Source organism: Homalodisca vitripennis, chromosome 5, assembly GCF_021130785.1.
Source record: "Homalodisca vitripennis isolate AUS2020 chromosome 5, UT_GWSS_2.1, whole genome shotgun sequence".
NCBI classification, from domain to species: domain Eukaryota; kingdom Metazoa; phylum Arthropoda; class Insecta; order Hemiptera; family Cicadellidae; genus Homalodisca; species Homalodisca vitripennis.
The window spans coordinates 163,367,577-163,390,721 of NC_060211.1; the positions used below are offsets into that span (position 1 = coordinate 163,367,577).

Sequence of the window (23,145 nt, forward strand, 5' to 3'; positions counted from 1 at the left end):
GGCAAGATCATTACATTTAATTAAAGATAAGTTTTCTAATTTTTCATGCTATACCTTTTTATAAGTAAACACTTGAAAAAGAGAAGAGATATAATCTCTCGAAACTTCCTTATTCTTTTGTAACGATTGACTTTATCCGTAAGCCTTTTATTCTCTTGTAAAAGTTCTTAAAATGTAGAGAAATAAAGAGAGAGACGTGTAATATTAAGACATTACAGTCAGTATCCTTAACTTCGTACAGCCTTACTAGATAACTTTACTTTAAAGGCAATTATACTTTTACACCTTGACTATGGCGAGCCCCATAATACGGAACCAAAACAAAACAATTTGATCAATTATGCAAATGTTAATAGAAAGGATGTTTTTCATCAAATAGAGACAACACTGAACGTCTCACTGATTTTAATAAGTAACACTAGTCAACTGAATCCGCTAATAGCACTAGAACTGGCCATCAAGCCTTGGTGTAAACACTTGAACTGAGTTTCCTGTGTTTTATTTTCTGTGGCCCGTATTTCATATGAGTACCACAAAATAATAGTAACTAAAATGCTATAACTCCTGATGTAAGTGGCTATAACAGCTAACCCACAATTATGTGTTATTAAAGAAATTGCAGTAATTATTAGAACACCTTTGATTCCTGGACCACTTTTTACTGTAAAGGTTACAAGAGCCACTGGATTATAGGGTGAAGTAGAAAAACGCTTTGGCTTTTATTTCGAACACATTACGTCCGCGAAGGCACAGCGTACAACAGTGCTGGAAACAATTAGATTTACGGACTTTGTAAGACTGCGGATGTAAACAACGGGAGTGGCAACCGCGAACTAGTCTTTTAGAGGTGATTAAAGTAATTGAAGTAAATGATTGCAGATAACTACGTAGAACTTCCTCGGAGCAGCGAAGCACGGAGGCTATATCACCGACGTACATGTCACAGAACAAAGCGCATGCGCCGCTGTCAGCTACTAATCCGCTGCACTTTCCATTCCGCCGTTCCAGCTGTCCATAGGAACGAGCGGATTCCACTCACGTCCATCCCGCTTGTCTGCAGCACCCAGCGCCATTCACTCGTAGATTTGTCCGAATTCTGTACGCAGCACGAGGCTCTGTTTAGGTAACTCGGTCGGTTATATCATCGCTGGACCTGTTGACGACAGTGTTGGGTTAGCAGCTGGAGGTGATTAATTTACCACACCACACGTCCGGCCTGGCCTGGGGCTCTTTGAGGTTATGTAACACCAAGCGATAAGGCTCAGCCCAGTGGCCCCCACTCGTATGGAATTCTTGATCAGGCCTAAATAGATGCAACAGAACTGGAAATACGACATTCACCTCATGTCTGAGCCTTAGCTAAGTATATTAGTTAGAAATAGTGTCTAAAGGTTGGTCCTGGTAGATTGCGTACCAGTTTTACACCTTAATAGGACAGTCGACGAGGATTCCTTGATAGCCTTAATTTTGCAAATAAATCATGTCTCAATGACAAAAGTTGTACGAGAATATACATTTAAATGATTCTAAAAGTTTGAAAACCTGTTGTATAATTCGACTGTTACAGATTATAACTGTAGCGATGTGTTAATTGATATTTACCCAATTATTACCCTACTAATTGATATATAGTACAAACTAAATTATTTTTACAGTGCCCAAGTAGTATTCTAGATGTCTTTTACTTGTTGGGATGTATGTCTAGATGCTAAAACCAAATTTGTGTGTGTGACTTACTCTTTTAAAATTATTTAAAAAACACGGGGTTTTTTCATACCCCTTACGATTAGTTTGGCGTCAATTTTTGACGTTTCGTCCTGTGATTTTGACATTTCGGAGTCTTTCGTTAGATTATCAAAATATTCGCCATTTGTGCTATGATGTTTTTTTTTTTTTTTTTTTTTTTTTTTGCCAAGCCTACATAGCGTTTTTATTAAGACACACATATTTCGCAGATTGGATAGGATGGAGTCGCAAACTGAAATATGGTTTTAAGTACTAGATGAAGGATAGATAGTCGTACAACTACGGTTTTTTTAACACACCGTGACACCATTCACTCCTTCATCCCTGTCCCATCCTACAAAGTTTTACAACAGATACAAGTAATTTCTCTCAAATCCTGCGACAAAATACTTTCATTAAATGTAAAATTTCCAAACCCGGAAATGTTTAACACAATTTTTCTAAATCTCCTGCAAAGAGCGCATATGTGTTCCCCACAAATAATTGACGCCACTAGACGAGTTCACAATGGAAACGAGTCTAGTGAATGATGAAAAACTAGGAAATGAAAGTGCGGAATAGAGAAGCGCTCTCTCATTGAATCGAACAGACGGCCCAGACTAAACAGAGCAATCGCAGTCAGGATGGTAACTGTGGAGTTGTGAACTGAACCTTGTCGCGGCAGACTGCGACAGGTTTCGCAAGACAGATGCTAGCGGCTAGGGAGAAACACTTTCTCTTCATTTGCATCGGGAGCACTCCGCTTTGTCCGCTGACCTGCGGCAACAGCTTCCCAAACATCGGGAGCACTCCGCTTTGGCCGCTGACCTGTGGAAACAGCTTCCCAAACATCGGGAGCACTCCGCTTTGTCCGCTGACCTGCGGCAACAGCTTCCCAAACATCGGGAGCACTCCACTTTGTCCGCTGACCTGCGGCAACAGCTTCCCAAACATCGGGAGCACTCCGCTTTGTCCGCTGACCTGCGGCAACAGCTTCTCAAACATCGGGAGCACTCCACTTTGTCCGCTGACCTGCGGCAACAGCTTCTCAAACATCGGGAGCACTCCACTTTGTCCGCTGACCTGCGGCAACAGCTTCTCAAACATCGGGAGCACTCCACTTTGTCCGCTGACCTGCGGCAACAGCTTCCCAAACATCGGGAGCACTCCGCTTTATCCGCTGACCTGCGGCAACAGCTTCTCAAACATCGGGAGCACTCCACTTTGTCCGCTGACCTGCGGCAACAGCTTCTCAAACATCGGGAGCACTCCACTTTGTCCGCTGACCTGCGGCAACAGCTTCCCAAACATCGGGAGCACTCTACTTTGTCCGCTGACCTGCGGCAACAGCTTCTCAAACATCGGGAGCACTCTACTTTGTCCGCTGACCTGCGGCAACAGCTTCTCAAACATCGGGAGCACTCCACTTTGTCCGCTGACCTGCGGCAACAGCTTCTCAAACATCGGGAGCACTCCACTTTGTCCGCTGACCTGCGGCAACAGCTTCCCAAACATCGGGAGCACTCTACTTTGTCCGCTGACCTGCGGCAACAGCTTCTCAAACATCGGGAGCACTCCACTTTGTCCGCTGACCTGCGGCAACAGCTTCCCAAACACCGGGAGCTCAATGTCACCTGACCAACTGAACTCAACAGATATCAACTCCTATCATTACTTAAGCTAATCCCCTGTTGCTTCGACGTATTTTATTGCGAAGAACATGGAGTTGACTCACTTTTTAACTGGTGAAGTTCTGCTCGTGTCCTTATGAAATATGTATGATTCCCACCTGTGTGGTGGTAAGATTCCCATCCTGAGAGAAATTGGAAAGTGAAACAAGCGATTGTATGCGAAAACGGAGAAGTCAAATTCAACAAAGATTTTCCAAGGTACTGCTTGTTCATAAAGGATTAAGCTGGAATGATTTCTGGACGAGTACCTCAAATACTGGGAAACTTTAGTACATACTGTTCACCTCATACTGTATCGGCCTGTTTTCTCAGTCTTATTTTTATTTACACGTTTGTAGCCTATGAGGAAAATATAAAGAATAAGACTAAAAAGGAAATTCGGGAAAGACTCTTCGTCAGAAGTCAGAAACCCTTAAGGCATTGTTTACAAGGTTCTGTTCGGAACAATTTTTACATTACCAATATCTTTTAGGCTAAGCTTCCATGAAATTAAAACCTGATCAATGTAGGCCACTCACCAACATCAATCTTAACAGCCGAACAAGTTATACATATTTGACACCTGATGAAAATGGATACCAATCCTGGAAAAAATAATGTTCTTTTTTGTAACGTCTAAAAATGAAAATTATAGATCCAGTTTTTCGCGTCCATTGTCAATAATGAACTTCAAACAAAGAAGTAAACATTTATTTTATAAGAATTCCCTCTTTACTAAGCAGAATAACTAATACCAAAAACTGCGTGTTGTGGAATATATAGAAACTACATTACCCTATAAAATTTGTTTGTAGCACAATTTTAAGATTTTAAATTGATTGTTCGTGGTAGACATTTCAGACGTGACTTTAACGTGATCGAAACAACAGAAGAGGTTGAAGTACCAAAACAGATACCCAACAGAAGATGTAAACAATGTAACGGATGCAGAAGGGACAGCCTAAGCTTACTCACATTAGTCGAGTATTTGTTGCCTTTCAACAAGGACGAGTGATTGGCTGATGGCGGAATAGTTATGAGGGAACCGGGCGGCTCAGACAACGTGTTGACCGGGTGATGGGGTCAAATCGTGGAGAGGATGGCCCCAAATCGTGATCTGTGGAGTGCTGCGGGCTGTGCACGGGACAGTCTGCAGTCTGCACAACAGGTACTATACATATCATTGTTGGCGAATATCCGTAGGGAAAATAATGCCTTTGGGTCGCTCTACTTGTAATATCTAGCTTCGGGAGAGTGAAACTATTACAGATTAAAACCCCTAGGATATGTTTTAAGTGGTTCTTCAAAAACCTGCGTATGTCTGTGTGTGGCAGCGTTGTGCACAACACATTTCCTTATAACTTTTCACAAAGTTTTATTTAATAAATTATCCTTATTAGGGAAAAATCTGATTAAGAGAAAGGATTTAGGGAATTTTTGTTTACAATAAAATATGTGTATATACGTTGTAAGCAAATTTTGGCATCCTTTTAAACACGTAAATAATTAATTAATAGCATATTTCGAAATAGTTTTCGCGAAAATTGAAATTAAATCTGTAACAGGCTAGAAGAAACGTTGTTTGGATTTTATGATATAGTCTCTTAAATTCTACAAAGAAATCAACCTGTTGAGGAAAGAAACGACTCCAAAGGAAGTGTAACGAAAGTTTTACCGAACAATCCAACTAATTACCTCCATCACATGTGTCACTATTTCATAATATAAAATGTCTTGTGATTTTAACAACATTTCAGACGTTTCAATGTTTCGTGATTGTAGCCAACAACGTTAATATGTTTGAACCTTTTGAACCCAAAGTAATAAAGTAATTCTATAAGGGCAATTTTTCTGTCCTTCGAATTTTTATCCGAAAATCAATTCAGTTCTGTAAGGACGAATTTGCTGCCCTTCAATCTTTTTATCCGAAAATCAATTCAGTTCTGTAAGGGCAACTTTGCTGCCCTTCGATCTTTTTTACAGAAAATAAATTCAGTTCTGCAAGGGCAACTTTACTGCCCTTCGCTCTTTTTATCCGAAAATCAATTCAATTCTGTAAGGGCAACTTCGCCGCCCTTCGAATTTTTATTCTAAATAAATTCGGTTCTGTAAGAAAAACGTTGCTGCCCTTCGATCTTTTTGTCCGAAAATCAAAACAGTGTTGTATGGGCAACTTTGCTGCTCTTCAAGCTTTACATTCGAAAATCAATAAAGTTCTGTAAGGGTAACGTTGCTGCCCATCGATCTTTTTATCAGAAAACCAATAGAGTTATTCCTTTGACAAAGAGAAACATATTTGGCAAGTTTAAAGTCTCTACGACGTTTCTATCAAGAGTTATTGCACGGACAGACAGACAGACAACGACAAGGTTTTAAGGAAGAACTGTTGGGTCCTTAATAACATATCTTATCTACGAATTTAATGTACCTTGAGTTTTCAGCTGGGCGGCTGGTATGCGAAACGAAACGTTACAGACACGTACGAGAAATGCAGTTATTAAGTTCTGGCGTTATATAAGGAGCAGAAGCACCAAACAAGAGCAGTGAAGCGCATATTGTAGCTCCAATTGGCGAGACTTTCACTGACACTTCCGGGCTGGTGACGCGTGCTTGTCGGCGGCGTCATCCCGTCCCATCCGCGGTCCTCTGCTCTCCTCGCCCGGGGTCCAGGGGCTGGCAAGTGTTCCGGTATGGCCTGCAGCACGACATGGTGAGGTGATACCTCCGGATGTGGTCCAAGATTGGACAGTATCTGTGACTACTTTCCACAGTGCCTGAGGTGTTGGCGGGCAGGATGTCAAGAGAATGGAAGTCTGGAAGTCCAACCAACTCACCAACGGCGGGACACGTTAATATATTATGTTAATTTTTGTCACTGGGTGTTCCCAAACAATTGGATAACCAAAACTAACAGTGACTGCCAACAAATACCTTTTTTAACCAACTGAAATAAATAATCAAAATACATATTTTGGAAACTAGATAATGGAAACTTCACTAAGACTTCATGGATTTATAAGCCGTAACGATGAACTGTATAATTTTTCACAGAGTTGTGTAATCAATTAAAAAATGTTCTATAGAGGAATTCGACTATTTTAATATTAATTTTTGTCTATATTTTCATACGAAATACGACATATTGTACCAACTAAGAGTTAAATTGTAATGGAAGTATATGGTGTTAATAGGGTTTTCTTTTTTTGTGTGGTAGGAGGACGGCTTTTGTTACGAAGTTTTCATATTTCTTCTAGTAATATTTCAGGACAATATTCAAATTAGGAAATTATAGATTTATTCAAGATAATATGTCATAAAATTTAGAATTGTCGAAATACTGGTAAAGAATTAAATGCGGTTTCTCGAGGGAATTTTGGGGACCGATCCAACCACTCTCACACGCACACGCACAGCCCTAATAATCGTGCTTGTCTATCTACTGTGCTCTAGATGTACTCCTAATTCTCATTAATTTAAATTTATTTTATTACCTACGTAAACTTTAAAATGAATTAAAAAATATTAGTCCAAATACGATATACTTTTAACATGGTAAAGTCAAACTAGAAATATATACGGCTGTATTAAAACCATTACCCATTTACTGTCACATGTCTTAATTGGCTAGACTTCTTTTCTTGATCTTTTCAAGAAGATATCAGTATAAATAATATTATTTAAATATATAAAAAGTAGTTTTTGAACTCCATGAATGTACTTGATGGATGAATCTGACTGGCAGGTAGAGGGGTCGGTATTGGTGACTCGCTGTTTTATTGGTAAAGAGTTTATAATCCTTCCAAAGTTATTGGATTCTGGAGAGAGTATACATAGTACTTTTGAACAGTTCAACAAGAGAACAAACTCCACAGCTTATTCTAATCCTGGGGGCTTGATTTGCGCCTTCAATTCAACCAGTAGCAAAATGGGTACTGGAATCACTTATACCGCTACTCGTCGTCCAATGTTTTGTCCTTCACTCCGATATCTATCCTTAACGATATAAAAAACACACAATGGGGACTTATTAAAAATGCATGAACATAGATAACGGGATAATCAAATGCATAGAATAAATAACAGTGTGACATGAAGTTTGAGCATGTCATTGCGTGTATTGTGGCCAACGCACAGAAAGGTCACAGCAGATTAAGCATTGTAATATGGATAATGCAGGTCCAAAAAATCAGGTCAATGCCTAAGAACAAGGGCGGTGCACTTGTTCGATAATAGGGTCACCTGATTGAGAAGGTTGTCTCGATATTTTGTGCTCAAGTTAATCAAGAGCTATTATTATTATCGGTTATTAGTGAAGGACAATTAGTATTTGGTCACCCAATAACGTGAAGGCCTACTAAAATTTGCAACGTTTAGGGATCCGAAAGCCACTTCGTAATGTATAAGCACACAAAATGGTTGTTCTCATAATGAATAGAGAAATGTATACCCTAAGAAAGTAATTGTTTTTTAAACGTACTATTTTTTTGGAGGTCAAAATGGTTAAAAATATGAAATGATTTTTCTTATACACGTGAATAAATGTAATATCAGCGTTAACCAATCACAATACAATACCGAATATTTTGGGTGCCGCAACTTTTGGTATGACGGTGATACAGCTATTATTTATTCGTTCAAAGGTTGGTTTAAAGTGCGTTAAGGGAATAAATATTCTTGAGATATAGTTATAGTTTGAAATTTTAAAACTTTTCGATCCTTTCCCACTTCAAACTACACCAAATCTATTGTGGCTGACTATATTTATTTTTTTATTTTGTGTAATTTTACTCCATCGATTTCATGAAATAAAGGTTGTATACTTATACAATGCAACATGATTTTCAGCTATTAGACTAGAAGACTGTTGTTATTTTAATATGGCTTCAAACTAAAAAACGTTCCTATACTTTAAAGTTTAAAGTGTGTTAAGCTAAAAAATATGATCTGGAGATATAGTTATAATTTGATATTTTTTAATCCTTTCGATCCTTTCCCACTTCAAACTACACCAAAACTATTGTTGCTGACTACATCTATTTTTTATTTTTGTGATATTACTCCATCGATTTCAAGAAATAAAGGTTGTATACTTATACAATGCAACATGGTTTTCAGCTATTAGACTAGAAGACTGTTGTTATTTCAATATGGCTTCAAACTAAAAAACTTTCCTATATTTTTTGCAAAGGAAATGTTTTATCGACTATTTATATTTTTAACTGTTTTGTCATGTCTATTTACTAAAAGGATCATATTTATAATTTGAAATTATTTCCATAAAAAAATTTAATAAAAGTATAATTATGGAAAACACATTTACTGTGACCATATATGTGAATTTTTTCAATGATTTAATTACGCTTTTATTATTGAGAAAAAATATCAAGGCTTTTGTTTGGTGGCAAAGCTTCCTCCCATTACAAACGAGCTACACTCTTAATGTGGACTGGAAACAAGACGAGTAAATCAAACAAAAATAAAATCTCCAAAATTGCGCCTGTTTGTGATGGTGAAAGGTACACAGCCATGCACAGATTAATTAGATAAGAATAGTTGCTAAATATCCAAAGCTCAGTCTACTCAGAACTCGGTGCCCACGCAAGCATGACGTGGCAACAACTAGTTTTGTCGTGCTAAACTGGCAACGTGATTATATCAATTACATGTTTTGCAACTGTGAAAGTGTGCAATGTCCAACAAAGAGGAAACTTGGTCCGGTTCACACAGTTGGACAGAATGTAACCAGTGCGAGGTAACGTTATCTGGTGAGCGGTAGTGGTGCGGTGACTACCTGCGTCTGACCATGGGAACGTCCAGCGGGTAGTTACTGAGCACAAACATCACTACCTGTAATAGAAAAAAGGGGCGGTGTGGTAGTGTTTGGTACTTAATACAAACGAGTCTTGATATCTATATTTAGGAATAGATGGCGGGGGTAATGCAGAGACACACAAAAACAAATGTGACTCTTCTTATTCCAGTTTTCAAGGAAGGTGATTCTTGCTTATTAAGCTATTATCGCCCAATTTCAATTTTACAGATTTTGATAAAAGTATTTGAAAAAACTGTTTCTAAAGGACTTTAACAATGTAAATCCATAATACCTAATTATTTAACAGGTTCTTTGCTTATTAAGCTATTATCACCCAATTTCAATTTTACAGATTATGATAAAAGTATTTGAAAAAACTGTTTCTAAAGGACTTTAACAATGTAAATCCATAATACCTAATTATTTAACAGGTTCTTTGCTTATTAAGCTATTATCACCCAATTTCAATTTTACAGATTTTGATAAAAGTATTTGAAAAAAAAAAAAAAAACTGTTTCTAAAGGACTTTAACAATGTAAATCCATAATACCAAATTATTTAACAGGTTTGACATTCTGTCTATAAACCAAGTATTGATTTATTTACACACATTGTGAATACAGCAATGAAGTGCTTGAATGGTATGGAATAAATTATGTTTGCGAATTAAACGTACGTTGTTTAAACACAATAAAACTATAATATTTAAATAGATGAAGGTAATTTATTTGTTAATCTAGATTCAAGAACAATATTTTGGAAAAATATGCTAATTTTTCAAAAAAGGTCTTGAAGATCTTAAAAAGAGTTATTTAGTTTAAGTTGGCACATCTTTATATTTCGTCCGATGAACCAAGTCTATTTAGAAAGTATGTACTCAAAAAACATTAACGCCAATTTATAGACCTATTAAATTAGTTAGGTCTATAACTTTATTATATTTTAGGGTCTAAAGGGGCCGTGTAGCTTTAAGTTTTCTTGTGTTGATAACCGGGTTTAGTTTCATTTCAACCACTGTGGACTATTTTGTTTATAGAAATGTGTTTTTTTTAATATACTTTTTAATGCGTTACTAATCTTTTTGATGCCGATATTTTTCTACTGTAAATATTTGTGATAGATTCTTTTATATGAATTTTGGATATCAATACTATATATCTTTCAACAGATATTTAAAATAATAATTGCTCGAACGATATTATAATTTATTTGGGTATACACGCTGGATATTACGTTGATGATCTCACCACCTATTTCAACCTACATAATTACTATAAAATTAAATAAACGTACAGTTTTGGAGGTAATAAAAATTATCTAATTTTATAAACTTTTAAAGTTTGAGCTTATGATTTGGGACACAACTAGAAATGTATCGTAACAACGGTGGCAGTGTCGATTTTCACAAGCGGAACAATGAATGGATGAACTTTTTTTCAGGTGACAGTAAAAAACATTCCTTTCTTAGACTTAACCTGATATAAATACCATCCTGGAGGGTTGCAGTTTGTTCCAGGAACGCCCTGCTGCGCAACCACTGTCCAGTAGTGTGGCTCCCACACTCCGGGAAATGTCAGGGACATCCGTGTAACCTTGGTGGTCGGCCACTCCAATGCATCTAGACAGCTGTTACTTGCATAAGTTGAGCAACTCAGACTCCGGTTGGCGACTGACTGAGGTTACGCCAGAGTGCCGCGGGCGCGGGGGCGGCGGTGGTCGGTCGTCCCTTGTCACTGAGGACCACGCCGTGACCACTGGAGTGGGCTCTTACGTGGGCCAAGCCACTCCAAACTCGGGAACCATCTTGTACTCACTGTTACCAAACACTCTTCTTCCTAGACTTCCCAAGGCGTGAGACCCGACGCTGCAGGATGTTGTGTGAGACGGTTTGTGAGTGATGAAAATATAAAGAACAAATAATCTTTCAGTTGGAGCGTTGATCTTAAGGGTTCATTATCTGTATTATGTTTACAGACTTTAATAAAAGGCAGCGAGCTTTGCACCAAAGAGATTGATTAACGTTATTGTTCCAATTTAGTATGGCTTTATTAGGCCTTATTAGGGTGTGAAGACGTGTTCTACGTCGTATATTGTCTTTGCTTATGATAATGTTCACATTGCAGCAATATTTCAAAACTATCCTAAATATCCTAAGACTCCCTGTCTTAGGAAAGACTATAACAAAAGCTGTAAGTGAGATTCATCTGCATATTTAATACCACCATTTTAGCAAATATTTCGTTATAAATGCATGGATTCTTTATGGTAGTCTGTTTCAGTAAAAGTGCACAGTTGCAGTAGCTATAATAGATGAATATAGCTGAACCAAACTGCTAAGCATATTTTTTGTTTCGTAGCTTTACCAGTTTCATATAGTTTGTAATTATACTTAAACAAATAAGATTTATGGGTAAACTAAACGCAATGGACATAAAACTTCAATGAATTAACAGAGCTGCATGACTTCTGGACCAAGGTCAAAGGAGAGCGGAACAATTGATTGAAGTCAGAACTCGATGGATTTGAAGTTCTTGGATTCGTACAGAGGGATCGATCGTCTTGGCATGGATCAGTATACAACTGTACCAGGTGATTGGTGAGATCCCCACAGAGACCCAAAGTCTATGAAGAGAGGGAGGAAACGTGTACCTTGCAGTGTACCTTTGTTACAGTTCATGGGCAGGATAGTGAGCCAAATTATGTATGTCATGGTGACATGAGGTGGACACGCACTTTACTACTGGTGTGCTACGAAGACCTTGGAGTGGGGCCAGAATGAGAGGAGAGTTTGTGTTCTGAATCACTCAAGAAAGTAAGTCCATTCAAAGACATTCTCTGTTAAAAAATCCAATACGAATTTATGTTTAAACAAACGACTAATGTGGGGAATGAGAATCAAAACAGAAACAATGATGTCTTGCACTATTATAATGGTTTAAACACGTTTTAAACAGTTTTGAAAAATATCAAGGTATACTCTGGTTCTAAATCACTCCGGTAATAATCATCAAAGTATTACAAAACAGTTTTGCCCTAACAGTTGTTGGGCCGAAATATTTTAAGATTTTAATTGTGATAGTAATTTTTCAACGTGTTTGAATTAAGAAAACCTTGCTGATAGTCATATCACTATCCGTGTAAGCCGATTTTCTTGTAGAATAAAATTGTTAATATAGGATTTCGGACGTTTGCCATCGTTATATGTCGTATAAAACTACGTTTCGAGGATTGAAATCTACCCTCTTCTTCAGGTGAAAAAAGCCTAAGGCATTAAAATGCAGCACTATAAGGTATGCTAAGGCATGTTCATGCCCAATTATTCTCATAAATACTCGTTTCGTTCACCCACTATATCTTCTTCAACACTAATTTGAAGTTACTGTAATTAAAATCGTGTGTTTAATTTACTAAATTTCTCTTTGTATCTTTTTATACTAAAATTCAAGATTCTCCTAAGTTTTACAAAAATTACAATACAACATGACTAACTTTTATATTATAAATGGTTCCAATAGGACTGAAATAAATAGTCCCTCTAGTTGCAAGGTGTCGGAGAACATTCAAACGCCTATCACACGTCATTAGGGTATCCCAATCGTTAAGATCACTCTTCCTTAATGACGTAAGTGAGACATGTCTATCTATCCGAGTGACTGACACAAATCCATCAAATCTGTCCTTTTCTCCATCAGCCCGCAGTCTGTCTCCACCTCAATTACATTGGCACGGCTGATTGAAAGGAGCGACTAATTGTAACAGAGAAACCAGAAGGAAGTAGCCACCGCCGCCACCGCCGCTCTGGGAGTTCACAATGACACCACTTTCTTATTCCTGGCTTTCTTTCATCGGGTACACGCCGACCTAGTGCAACTGGTTCTGTGTGGTGGCGCGGTACACTAGAGAAACTGGGCCAGCCAGATCACGCCTCACTGAAACTGAAAGGGACTTAACAAGGCTGCTTTGACTCGGCTGTTTTACTTTCAGTAGAGATCTGAATGCAGGCGACATTACGCCCAATTTCCTTTTCCAGGGAATTTCTCCAATTCCTCGGGTATTTTAGAGGCGGAGATAAGAAAAAACTTAACTACCAACTAAACAGGGTTAGGAAGTTCCTAAATTTGTGAAGCTACAGTTGTAAACTACATTTCAGTGTGGAGTTGGTTGTATTAATATACGTATAGTATGAAATTGTTTAAGTTTAAGGTATACTTCTATAAAGGTAAGAGCTAGAGTTGATTGTAATTTCTTAAGAATTGAACGGTAGTAATTAATATAGCAACTGGATTGAATAAGTGGTAATTTGAGAATATTTTTAAATTGGTAAAGTGAAGGAAATTGGTCCATAGTTTGCTAGACATTTTTTGCTTCTTACGACATGTTCGACCTCAAAATTCTTGACTGTGTAAGAAACCCTTTATAGATCTAAACTTTTAAAATTTAGAATTCAAAGATATTACAGTTCTTTCAAGTGAAGCTGCGAGTGTTTTCAAAGACTACGTCTGCTAAAGGTGAATGTGGTGAGAACGCAATGGAGTGTGCGGTTTCAGCAGGCGACAATGTATCCGTGGGACATAACTGCAGTTGTGCAAGTGAACTAGTTTACACCTGGGAACAACACCATTAGCACACCACATCTCAGCCTTACTCTATTTTAATAACGTGTTACTAATATATTGTAATTGGTGTTGGTGTAACAGTTATTTAACCGAATCAAATATTTCCTCAAGAAATTTCAATTAATTAGTTCATTTTAGACAGAGTAGCAACAATGAAGATTGTATCGTGATTTCTTACAAAGGTTTTATCTCCTTGGTGGAACCGTGAACAATCTGTTTCAAGTAACAACTAGGTACAAATGAGGTAAGTAAGGACCTTCCACGGCCCAATCAGCTCATGAGGGTAAAGGTCACCCAGAGGTCGGCGGCGTGGCGGGTCGAGCCTGTCCTTACCCATTGTTCCACTCGGTATGTAGGGTTAATGGGCATTGTTGTAGGATGCGGTACAACTGTACTTGACGGCAATTACCAGTGTGAGGTCAGCAATAATGTAAATGTCACTCGGTATGACTGTAATACTGTAATACTGCAACATTACGGGGACCACCTCGGCTATTAACTGATAACAGTATGTAGTGGACGTGGAGGTGATTACGTTTAACGACACCAAACTGTGATAAATAGATGAAAATCTGTACTTACTCGGTTTAGAGGCTCCATCGATAATGATCTAAACCTAATTGTATAATATCTCTATGTTATATTTAATTAGCGCTATGCATATTAGCGCAAAACCAAATAAAAAGTGCTAAATATTCGTCTAAATATGAGAGAAGTGATTGAACAAATACGAGGAACTTATCGTACGAATACGGGAAGAAAAATCGTACAAATATGGAAGAAAAATCGTACAAATGAAGGAAGAATGATTGGATCATAGTTTAATATTTTGAATTAAAATCACTATCTTTCATAATTTTTATTCGACATTAGGCTTTTGAAATTTGTATATATTTTAGGTAATTTGTATACTTGGTGGTACTATTTCAAGAAATGTTCTTCGATTACCACTTGCGAAGGGGGGTAGCACATGTTTAGCACTGACATAGCAACAGTATCCCGAACTGACGGCTGAATGCTTTCGTGATCCCCTAGAACTTTGAAATGTCACTTGTATGTAGTTCCACGCTAAAATTCGTGATTCAAATTAACATTTACATCGTTAAGAATATTGTAAAGGTGGCTTTAGAAGCCTAACTTTACCGAGAAGGCAAGTTTAAAGGATTAAACTATAACTTAGATTACATACAATGTATAAAATATATGAAAAATGTTGAAATTACTTAACATACATTTACGAGAAAAACTAAATCTTTTTGACGTAATAAATAGGTAATAGCATGATCTGAAGAAGTTTTTGACGAAATTCAAAATTGTCTCATCCGGCTCCAGAATAGGAGAGAGGAAGAGCAACACAACAATTTTTCATATGAATACTCATTGAGTTATACCTCAAACTGAAAGGCTTTATGAGGCAAACCCAGCGACCCTAAAAACCTAATTTCTGACAACTCTTTCCCAATTGTGTACCCGTTTGAACAAGGTAAAATTCTAACTTTAACTCAGCTCAATGTTGTGTAATTAGATTTAGGGATCTAATTTCCACGAATTATTGTTCTTTTATCTATACCTTTACAATGAGATCTCGGACCGCAACTTACTATTAAAAGGTTTGAACCGTATCCAAAAATGGGAGTTTGTTGGGTAAATAAAATTTTTTTAACATTAACCTCATTATGAGACCCTTCAGTTATAAATGATCAGCCATACAGTACTAAATTTACGATAAAAATGTAAGCAAACAGTTTTTAACTCAAAAAGAATTTACCAAGTAAAAATGTGTAAGAAAACAAAAATTTAAACCTTTTCAATATGAAAAGGTAAATTTCATTAATAATTATAGACATAAAGCATTTTTTTAAATTGAAATAAGCACTTATGTTGTGGATTTTTAAAAATTAGATGTATAATAGTCTATTAATTAGGATTGAAGTTTGTTTTTGACGACGGAAGGTTTGTTTAGTAAACAGGATTTTTCGAACATTTGCCATCGTTCAGTGATAAAAAAGATCAGTAACATTACGTTTCGAGATCCAGAGCTACAGATCAAATTGCAGATCTCGAAACGTAGTGTTACTGGTCTTTTGTATCACCGAACGTTGGCAAATGTTCGGAAAAATCCTGTTTCCTTCACAATAGCCTACGACTATTCTCTCTTAAATGTAACATATGTCAAAAAGATACAGTTTTTAATACAGCAAAGGGTTTTAATAACACATTCAAAACTAAAAAGGCTTAGATTAAATATTTTCCTTTAAAGATGCATTATACATCTAAACATTATCTCGTTCAAACTATTAAAAAAAAAAAAACTGAAAATTATCCAGCCTAACGGAAAGATGGTTGCAATATACCTCGGCCCACGCTACTCGCACCGCATATTTCTCGGCTCCTCAGTTTCGCAACGTCATCAGCATACATTAGTCAATGTTTGATCGCAGCACCTCTCTTATTATTTTGTTAGTAAATTTAAATGTTATCGTCTGGGTCGCGTATGCTAATTCTGTGCCCGTTTGGTAACCGCCAGACTGTCGTAACTGGCGTCCTGGCACGGCGCTATGCGCGTGTTTGTATTAATGACCGAGTTCGGTGGTAACTTTTGACCCACTGTCTCACACCACACCACACCGGTCTGGAGATCTCGTGGTATTATTGCTACTTTGTATAAGATTCCGCAGAAATATCATTTGAGGTCTGGATCACGATTTAGTACATTTCTTTATTGAACAATAACATATCGTATTGCAAAATCCATGGGTTCTACTTTGAAGTACATGATCTTCTACATGTTTCTGAGAATTCTAGTAAGTACTATGATAAATACTGAGCGAAATTACGCCATTCTGCTGACCGAATCTTCAAAATAGATTTGAGAAGATCTGGATTATATGACGAGTTTCAATGGTCTGAACTTTAATAATTTGTGCCGCACTAAGTTTTCCTTTAAATGTAAATATTATTCCACCTTTTTATTTAGTAAGCAAAATATACCCTTAAACGGCTAATTTTTTACTATAATCCTGTTCCTTCAGAGCCTATGGGTACAGAGGATTCCTTCTCTTATACAAGGTGAAATGAGGTGGATGGCACTCTAGCCGAAGAAGGTCCTCAAAGGAACATGCCAAACCCGTTAGTCAGTTTAAACGAACGACGAAGAACGAAAAACTATAGGAAGATGAGAGACAATAGGCAGAAGGAAAACAATGAGCTACACTCCTCAACCTTGACGACAATGTTCCGGAAGACCTTCGCCACGAATCGAAAGCTGCTTTTAGGACAATAAACTAAACTACTTACTTGAATTCTCATTTGGAAAGATTCACCTAAAAGATACCCATTGCTGAATTCCTTTGCAGCACAAAATGACTTCCAACATTTTTGACTGTAGCAGACTCAAGAACATTAGACTAGTCCTTTCAGGGTACTCAAAAAACTAACAGTTCTAAATTTTTCAGATTATATTTAGCTGCAAAATTCCTTACAATCGAAAGACCCTGACATTTCGCCTTGGGGTAAAATCAGTGTGTCATTGGTTCCTTTATTAAGAGGTAAAGAAATCACATATCATTAGTGAGATTAATGTCTTTGTAAGGAATCTTCATCGCCGCATTCCATCATATCATGGTCCACTAGGTCTGAAAGTTGGTGGCCTTCAAAAGGTCTGCCATTGGGTAATCTGACCCGGGGTTCGAGTTTACCAGAGATTCAGTGATGTGATTACGCAAGCCTTCATGTCCACGAAGCGGAGTCAATCAGATCATGCAGCTCAAAAACCGTAACAAAGATATCATCTGGCAGATTCATCTGGATGACAAGGTAACTCTAGATTACGTATACATCCAGATTCAATATTATCATTGTAATGACGTATCTTCCCATTTGTGTAATTGGGAATCTAAATATGGATAATTCTACATACCGTTGAAGCAATTTTCCTTATATCCCTTATAGGGCATGATAGCCCTTCCTTATAGGAGATTAAGGAAGTTTCACTAGGTGATGGCATCCTTATGTGGCGTAGAGAAATTAAGTTATATTTTTAGACATAAGTTTGTCTACATGAACAACAATGTATTCATAAGGTGAGTAATAATTACTGGGAAAATATCCACTTCCTATCCCATATTAGTTAATACTCCATACAGGAAGCACCGTACCTCTAATAGGATAGTCATCATATCCTTACCAGGTTAGTGCACCAAGCATCCTAGTGTCAGATAAGAACAATGGACAATGGAATGAATCAAATCTCTTCAATCAAATTACTGTTTTTCTTAGTGATTTGGAAATGATTGAACAATTATGTGTTATAATGTTTTTTTTTTATTAATCCATTACTAATTCATTTCAAATTATACACGACTAGACCAGTCTTTACATTATTTGAGTTTTCCTTGAATCTGTATCAACAGAAATCTTAAAGAAAATAATAGATAGCCACTATTTTATGAAACCAATCTAAATTGGCAGCTTCGCTAACGATAAGCGAATTTACGCACTGATTTGCGTAATTAACCAATGTGAAAGCTACTGATGTAAATTCTAAACATTAAATATAGACATAAACAAACATAATTTCAGTAATGAATCAATGTTATTGTTGAAAAAATATTATTACAACAAAATTAAATCACGAGGAGAGTTAAGAAATGGATTTCTGTTTAATGGGCATTTCTGCAAGTCAATTAATCCATTAAGGAGTGCAATGTTATGTAGCCTGCCGAAACAGTTTTGTTTGTTTGTTTACTTAATTGGTCCAATAAAAGTCAAATCTTACACGCTTTTACTGGACAGCAAGAGCACGCGATCACGCTATGAAGACACGCGAGATTGTATCTGATCAGTTTCCATCTGCTAATTTAAAGTCAGTGTAATCCAACAGGCTACTGTACGTCACCGCATCTTGTACGTGTGTTTGTGGGGTCTAGTGAGAGGGCGAAGGCTTGCCTACAGCCAATAAATGTTACTTGATACTAATTGACTCCTGATCCTCCTCCACTGATGACCCCATTGACCTTGGCCAATGGACACACTCACCTTTCCTCGTTAATCACAGACAACACCGCACGGTAATCGTACAATTGAGGCCTTTCAGAGGGTTCTTTCACCACCTAATATTCCTAATCAATGCGACAATGATGAATTGTGTGGAGGTTGGGACACAAATGGAATTTAAGCCGCTTTTAAGTAGTTTTATTACAGAAAACACCTCAATTTTTATTTGCTGCTGTTAGAAAACGGACAGTAAGAAATATAAAAACAACGTGAGTAAAGACTGGATTCCTCCTACTAACTGCACTTAGAAATAATTTAGAATTTAAAAATTTGTAAATGTAAATCTTCTAGAATATTACTTAATATAAAGTTCCCAATTTTCTATATGTAAATCAAGAAACAAATAATTCCAAGTACAACTTCGAAGTTTAAAATGTTTGAAATTTATTACGTTAAATCCTGTTTGAATTAGTTTCTTCATTATAACACTAGTTTTATGTGAACAGATTGCCTACGTACTTCTACAAATTGTGAAAAAGACCTCCATTGCTTTCCTACATCGATTTAAAACCTTTCTTGATAACATGTTCTTCATCTGAAACTAAATTAGGCCTTCAATTCACAAAAATACTGCTTAAACATTAGTAAATAGTAAAAACAAACTGTTAAAACGTAATTTATACCTCCTACTTTTTAACTTTTAAAACTTCCACACGCCATAACTGTGATAAAAAATTCCTGATTTAAACAAATTATTGATAAAATGTTTTAAAATAAAAAATAATTACAAGTTGGGTTTCAAAGATATTGAGGATACAGAAATACAACATTAGAATATAAAAAGATGTTTCCTTTCAAACTCAAGTTATATATGCATATATATATATATATATATATATATATATATATATATATATATATATAATAAGCATACAAAACGTTTTGATATGTATTCATATCTTTAGAATGAGTCACATCTCATAATTCTTAGATTAAAAGTAAGAGTAGGACATTGTTTGAGGTTCTATATTTTTCTTATGGGCTTGAATTCAAGATGAAGCCAGTACAGCCGTCGTTTAATATGGAGATTTCATTTACACTGGCAGCAATGTTTGTATTGTGTAGGCTATTCACTTTATTGGAAATGCAGGACGATAACTAAACCACCATAAGGTTGACGTAGATTTCATACTTTGTATATGAATGTGTTTGACGTCATTTTGAAACATTTTAACGCTCATCCTTAACGGTGGACAGTATATTCAAGGAATATTGGGATGTAAAGAAGGCGTTGGTGGATGAAACCAACTGGTATACTTTCGTATATTGCTTGACGAATGAATTATATCGGTGGTTCAACGAACCTTGCGTTAAAGTCTCTCATAAACAACGTGCTTCGACCCATCGCTTTCGCTTGAACTCTTTGCTAAGTGCATATTAAATAACATAAAATTTTTCACGGCATTTAAAAACAAATCACAAAATAATAGAGTAACGTGACAAATGTGTTCTCAAGCGTAGGCAGAAGCGAGCTGAAACCACTTCATCAGGAACTCTCCAATCCCATTAAATGTAAATTTACGATTTTCCACCGGCTCTTCGTGGGACTCTTCGTTGTTCCCCTGATGTGAAAGAAGAGTGGTAAACAATCTAGATTTATACGTTCATTTAATGCACATAGTTTCGCTTGAACTGTTAAGCGATTTTGAATAATCCATAGTTAATTTATGCCCTGTTTATTCACACTTTTTAAGAAACATCTTTGGAGACTTCTCTAAAATTATAATGTGAAAATTAATAAACTACGTAATTGGAAACACCGTGTCAATTACAAGCAAACGCCCATATAAACACTAAAACCACATCCAAAAAAATCTGAGCTCATTAGTCAAGAGTTTTGAAAAAACAAAAAATCTTTACTGCTATTGTGCAGTTTAATATGTTTACTTAATAATTGTAAATATTACACCATTAAACTGTAATAGTCTAATATTGCCTATCCTAAAGTTAAAAATAAGGTAAAAAGCTAACTCTCTTTGTGAAGATTTTTGTTTCTCTTCTTTTACATATGTTTAATAATTCGGGTTCTAATACGGAATGTATAAAAAGGGATGGTATTTTCTATAGTGTTCTAAAGAACTATACCACAAAATTTCCATAAAGAGTTTGTAAATATAACAAATTTATGCTATAATAACATTTCCATGGACAGAAATTGTTTATCTATTTAAAACAGAAAATAAAACCAAATAACTTCCTCCTACACTTTCAACACCGCATCTTTATCATTCAGTGCAGCGCGGAAAGTTTAATACGCAGCACGATCTTCACCCACTTTCTCTATTTAATTGTAATCAACAGGTACTTCAACTGTTGCTATGACTAATTAATGTTCGATCGCTGAATCAAACAGCTGGACTTTGCAAAACTCCAGGTTTATAATAACAACGATATTAACTGATGATAGTAACGACAGAAATATCAACAAATCAGCCTGGTAAGATTAGTGAAGTTTGAGAAATAAAGTACTCCACCCCATAAACTGACTTTTAATAAAAAAAACTCCCATCTGAAATAATAACATACCATATTTATTAATAAAGTTCTTGGAAAATCGTCAGTTCCAGCCATGTAAAAATGAATACAAAAAATCAATTTAGTAAAAAATTAAAAATGCATTGTTACAAAAATTTGTAACACACAAACACAAACTCACATTGTAGAAAAGTTTTAAAATTATGTTATTGAAGAAGTACATTATATATGTCAAAGAGCATATATTTTTACATATTTTTTGCAATTTTTATCATGATACTAAATTGATTTTTTCCAATTTTTTAAGACAAGGCACTGGAGGATACTAATTTCAGTTTGCTACTTGGTCGAATACAGTTTTTTGAAAGATTATACGTTATTTACACCCTTATGAGTATTTTTGGTATTTTTTTGTTTCAATGAGAAATACGACAATTTGTTTTATCTTCATTCCTTTAGCTTCAAAGGGAGAGAAGATACAACAAATTTCGTCTGTTCCACTGAAAAAATTATTTTAGGGGTGTAACATTTTTTACAGGTTCTATAACATGTCTGTAAAAATTACTCACCAAGAAAGAGAAAGAAGACAAATAAATAGAATCCTAGGTTGGTCATGGTGTCGAGGGGGTGGGTCTAGGGATATCCGGAGAGGCACCATACACGCACGCGCCACACTACCTCTACACCGACCGTCCTCGCACAGACTGGGCCCGTCACCGCTCTCCAGCCGCCCGCAACCGTCCCCGGCCTTTCGCCCCCACCCCCGCCCCACCAGCATCGCCTTCGTCTATAAACTGTATCGTTGGCTACTAAGATACATAGGATCCGGTAATTGCTATACTGAACTTCCACCATAATGGTCGTAGCAGCAAAAGTTAATCTATAATATAACTTCGCATCCAAACGGTTTTTAGTTTTTCTTCTAAATTAAATTTTGAGTATTTAAATTAAACTCAGTAATCACACTAATTTGCATCCTTGTGATAACAATGTTTAGCTTCTGTTACTTTTATTTTTCGTAGACGTAAGGGAGATGTGCCAATTTATTGATGTGTATTCAAATGATTTTAATTTTTAATAAAATCTTTAATATTTTAAAATTGAAACAATGAAGTGCAAAACATAATTTGTTTTTATTTAACAACAAATTTTAAACATCGAAAAACTATTTCCATTTATAATAACTCTAATTCAACTTTAATTCAAAGTAAGCCTTCATTACATATGATTACATTTTTACAGTGTGTAGTAATCTCGAAATAAAGGGCATTAAAAAAATTTTTACTTAAACGTGGGATTTATATTATGCTCATGTAAGCGATATATAATCTAAAATAATAAATAATATAAATGCGTTTGTTTAAACATAACAATTACTGATTTAATTATCTCCAAAATTTCATTAATTAATACCTTGAATTTATTACATTACTGAAAATGTGTAAATTAATGTGGTTTTCAAAATTTATTTTAAATTTAGTTATTTTCATTATCTGTTATATCAAATTTTATAAAAAATGACAAATAAGAGAGATTTGATTGAAGTTATACAATATTAACGGGAATGTTATAAATTACCTTGTAAAGCTTTCATTATTGTTACAGAAGTTAAAAAAGCTAAAAATAGTTATTTAAATAATTAAAAATACACAAGTTCCATTAGAAATAGCTTTAAACTGTTAAATAACAATCGTCTAAACATATTTAGGAGATCCGAATGTGTCGTAAGTAGGCTAAGGAATATAACTATGAGTATGAACTTGTGGTAAAGTAGATTTAAAATCCGTCTGTA

The 23,145-nt window shown here is 36.0% G+C and overlaps 1 protein-coding gene across 4 annotated transcripts in view; it reads right to left on the minus strand.

The window, feature by feature from the left end:
* Window positions 1-22,065, minus strand: part of LOC124363091 (putative mediator of RNA polymerase II transcription subunit 26) — a 151,826-nt gene extending 129,761 nt beyond the window's left edge. For all 4 annotated transcript variants that reach the window (XM_046818200.1, XM_046818198.1, XM_046818199.1 and 1 more), the window contains exon 1: window positions 21,923-22,065. In XM_046818200.1, the coding sequence (XP_046674156.1) occupies window positions 21,923-21,968 (46 nt within the window). In that variant the 5' untranslated portion in view covers window positions 21,969-22,065. The remainder of the gene's footprint in view (window positions 1-21,922) is intronic.
* Between the last annotated feature and the right edge of the window lie 1,080 nt (window positions 22,066-23,145).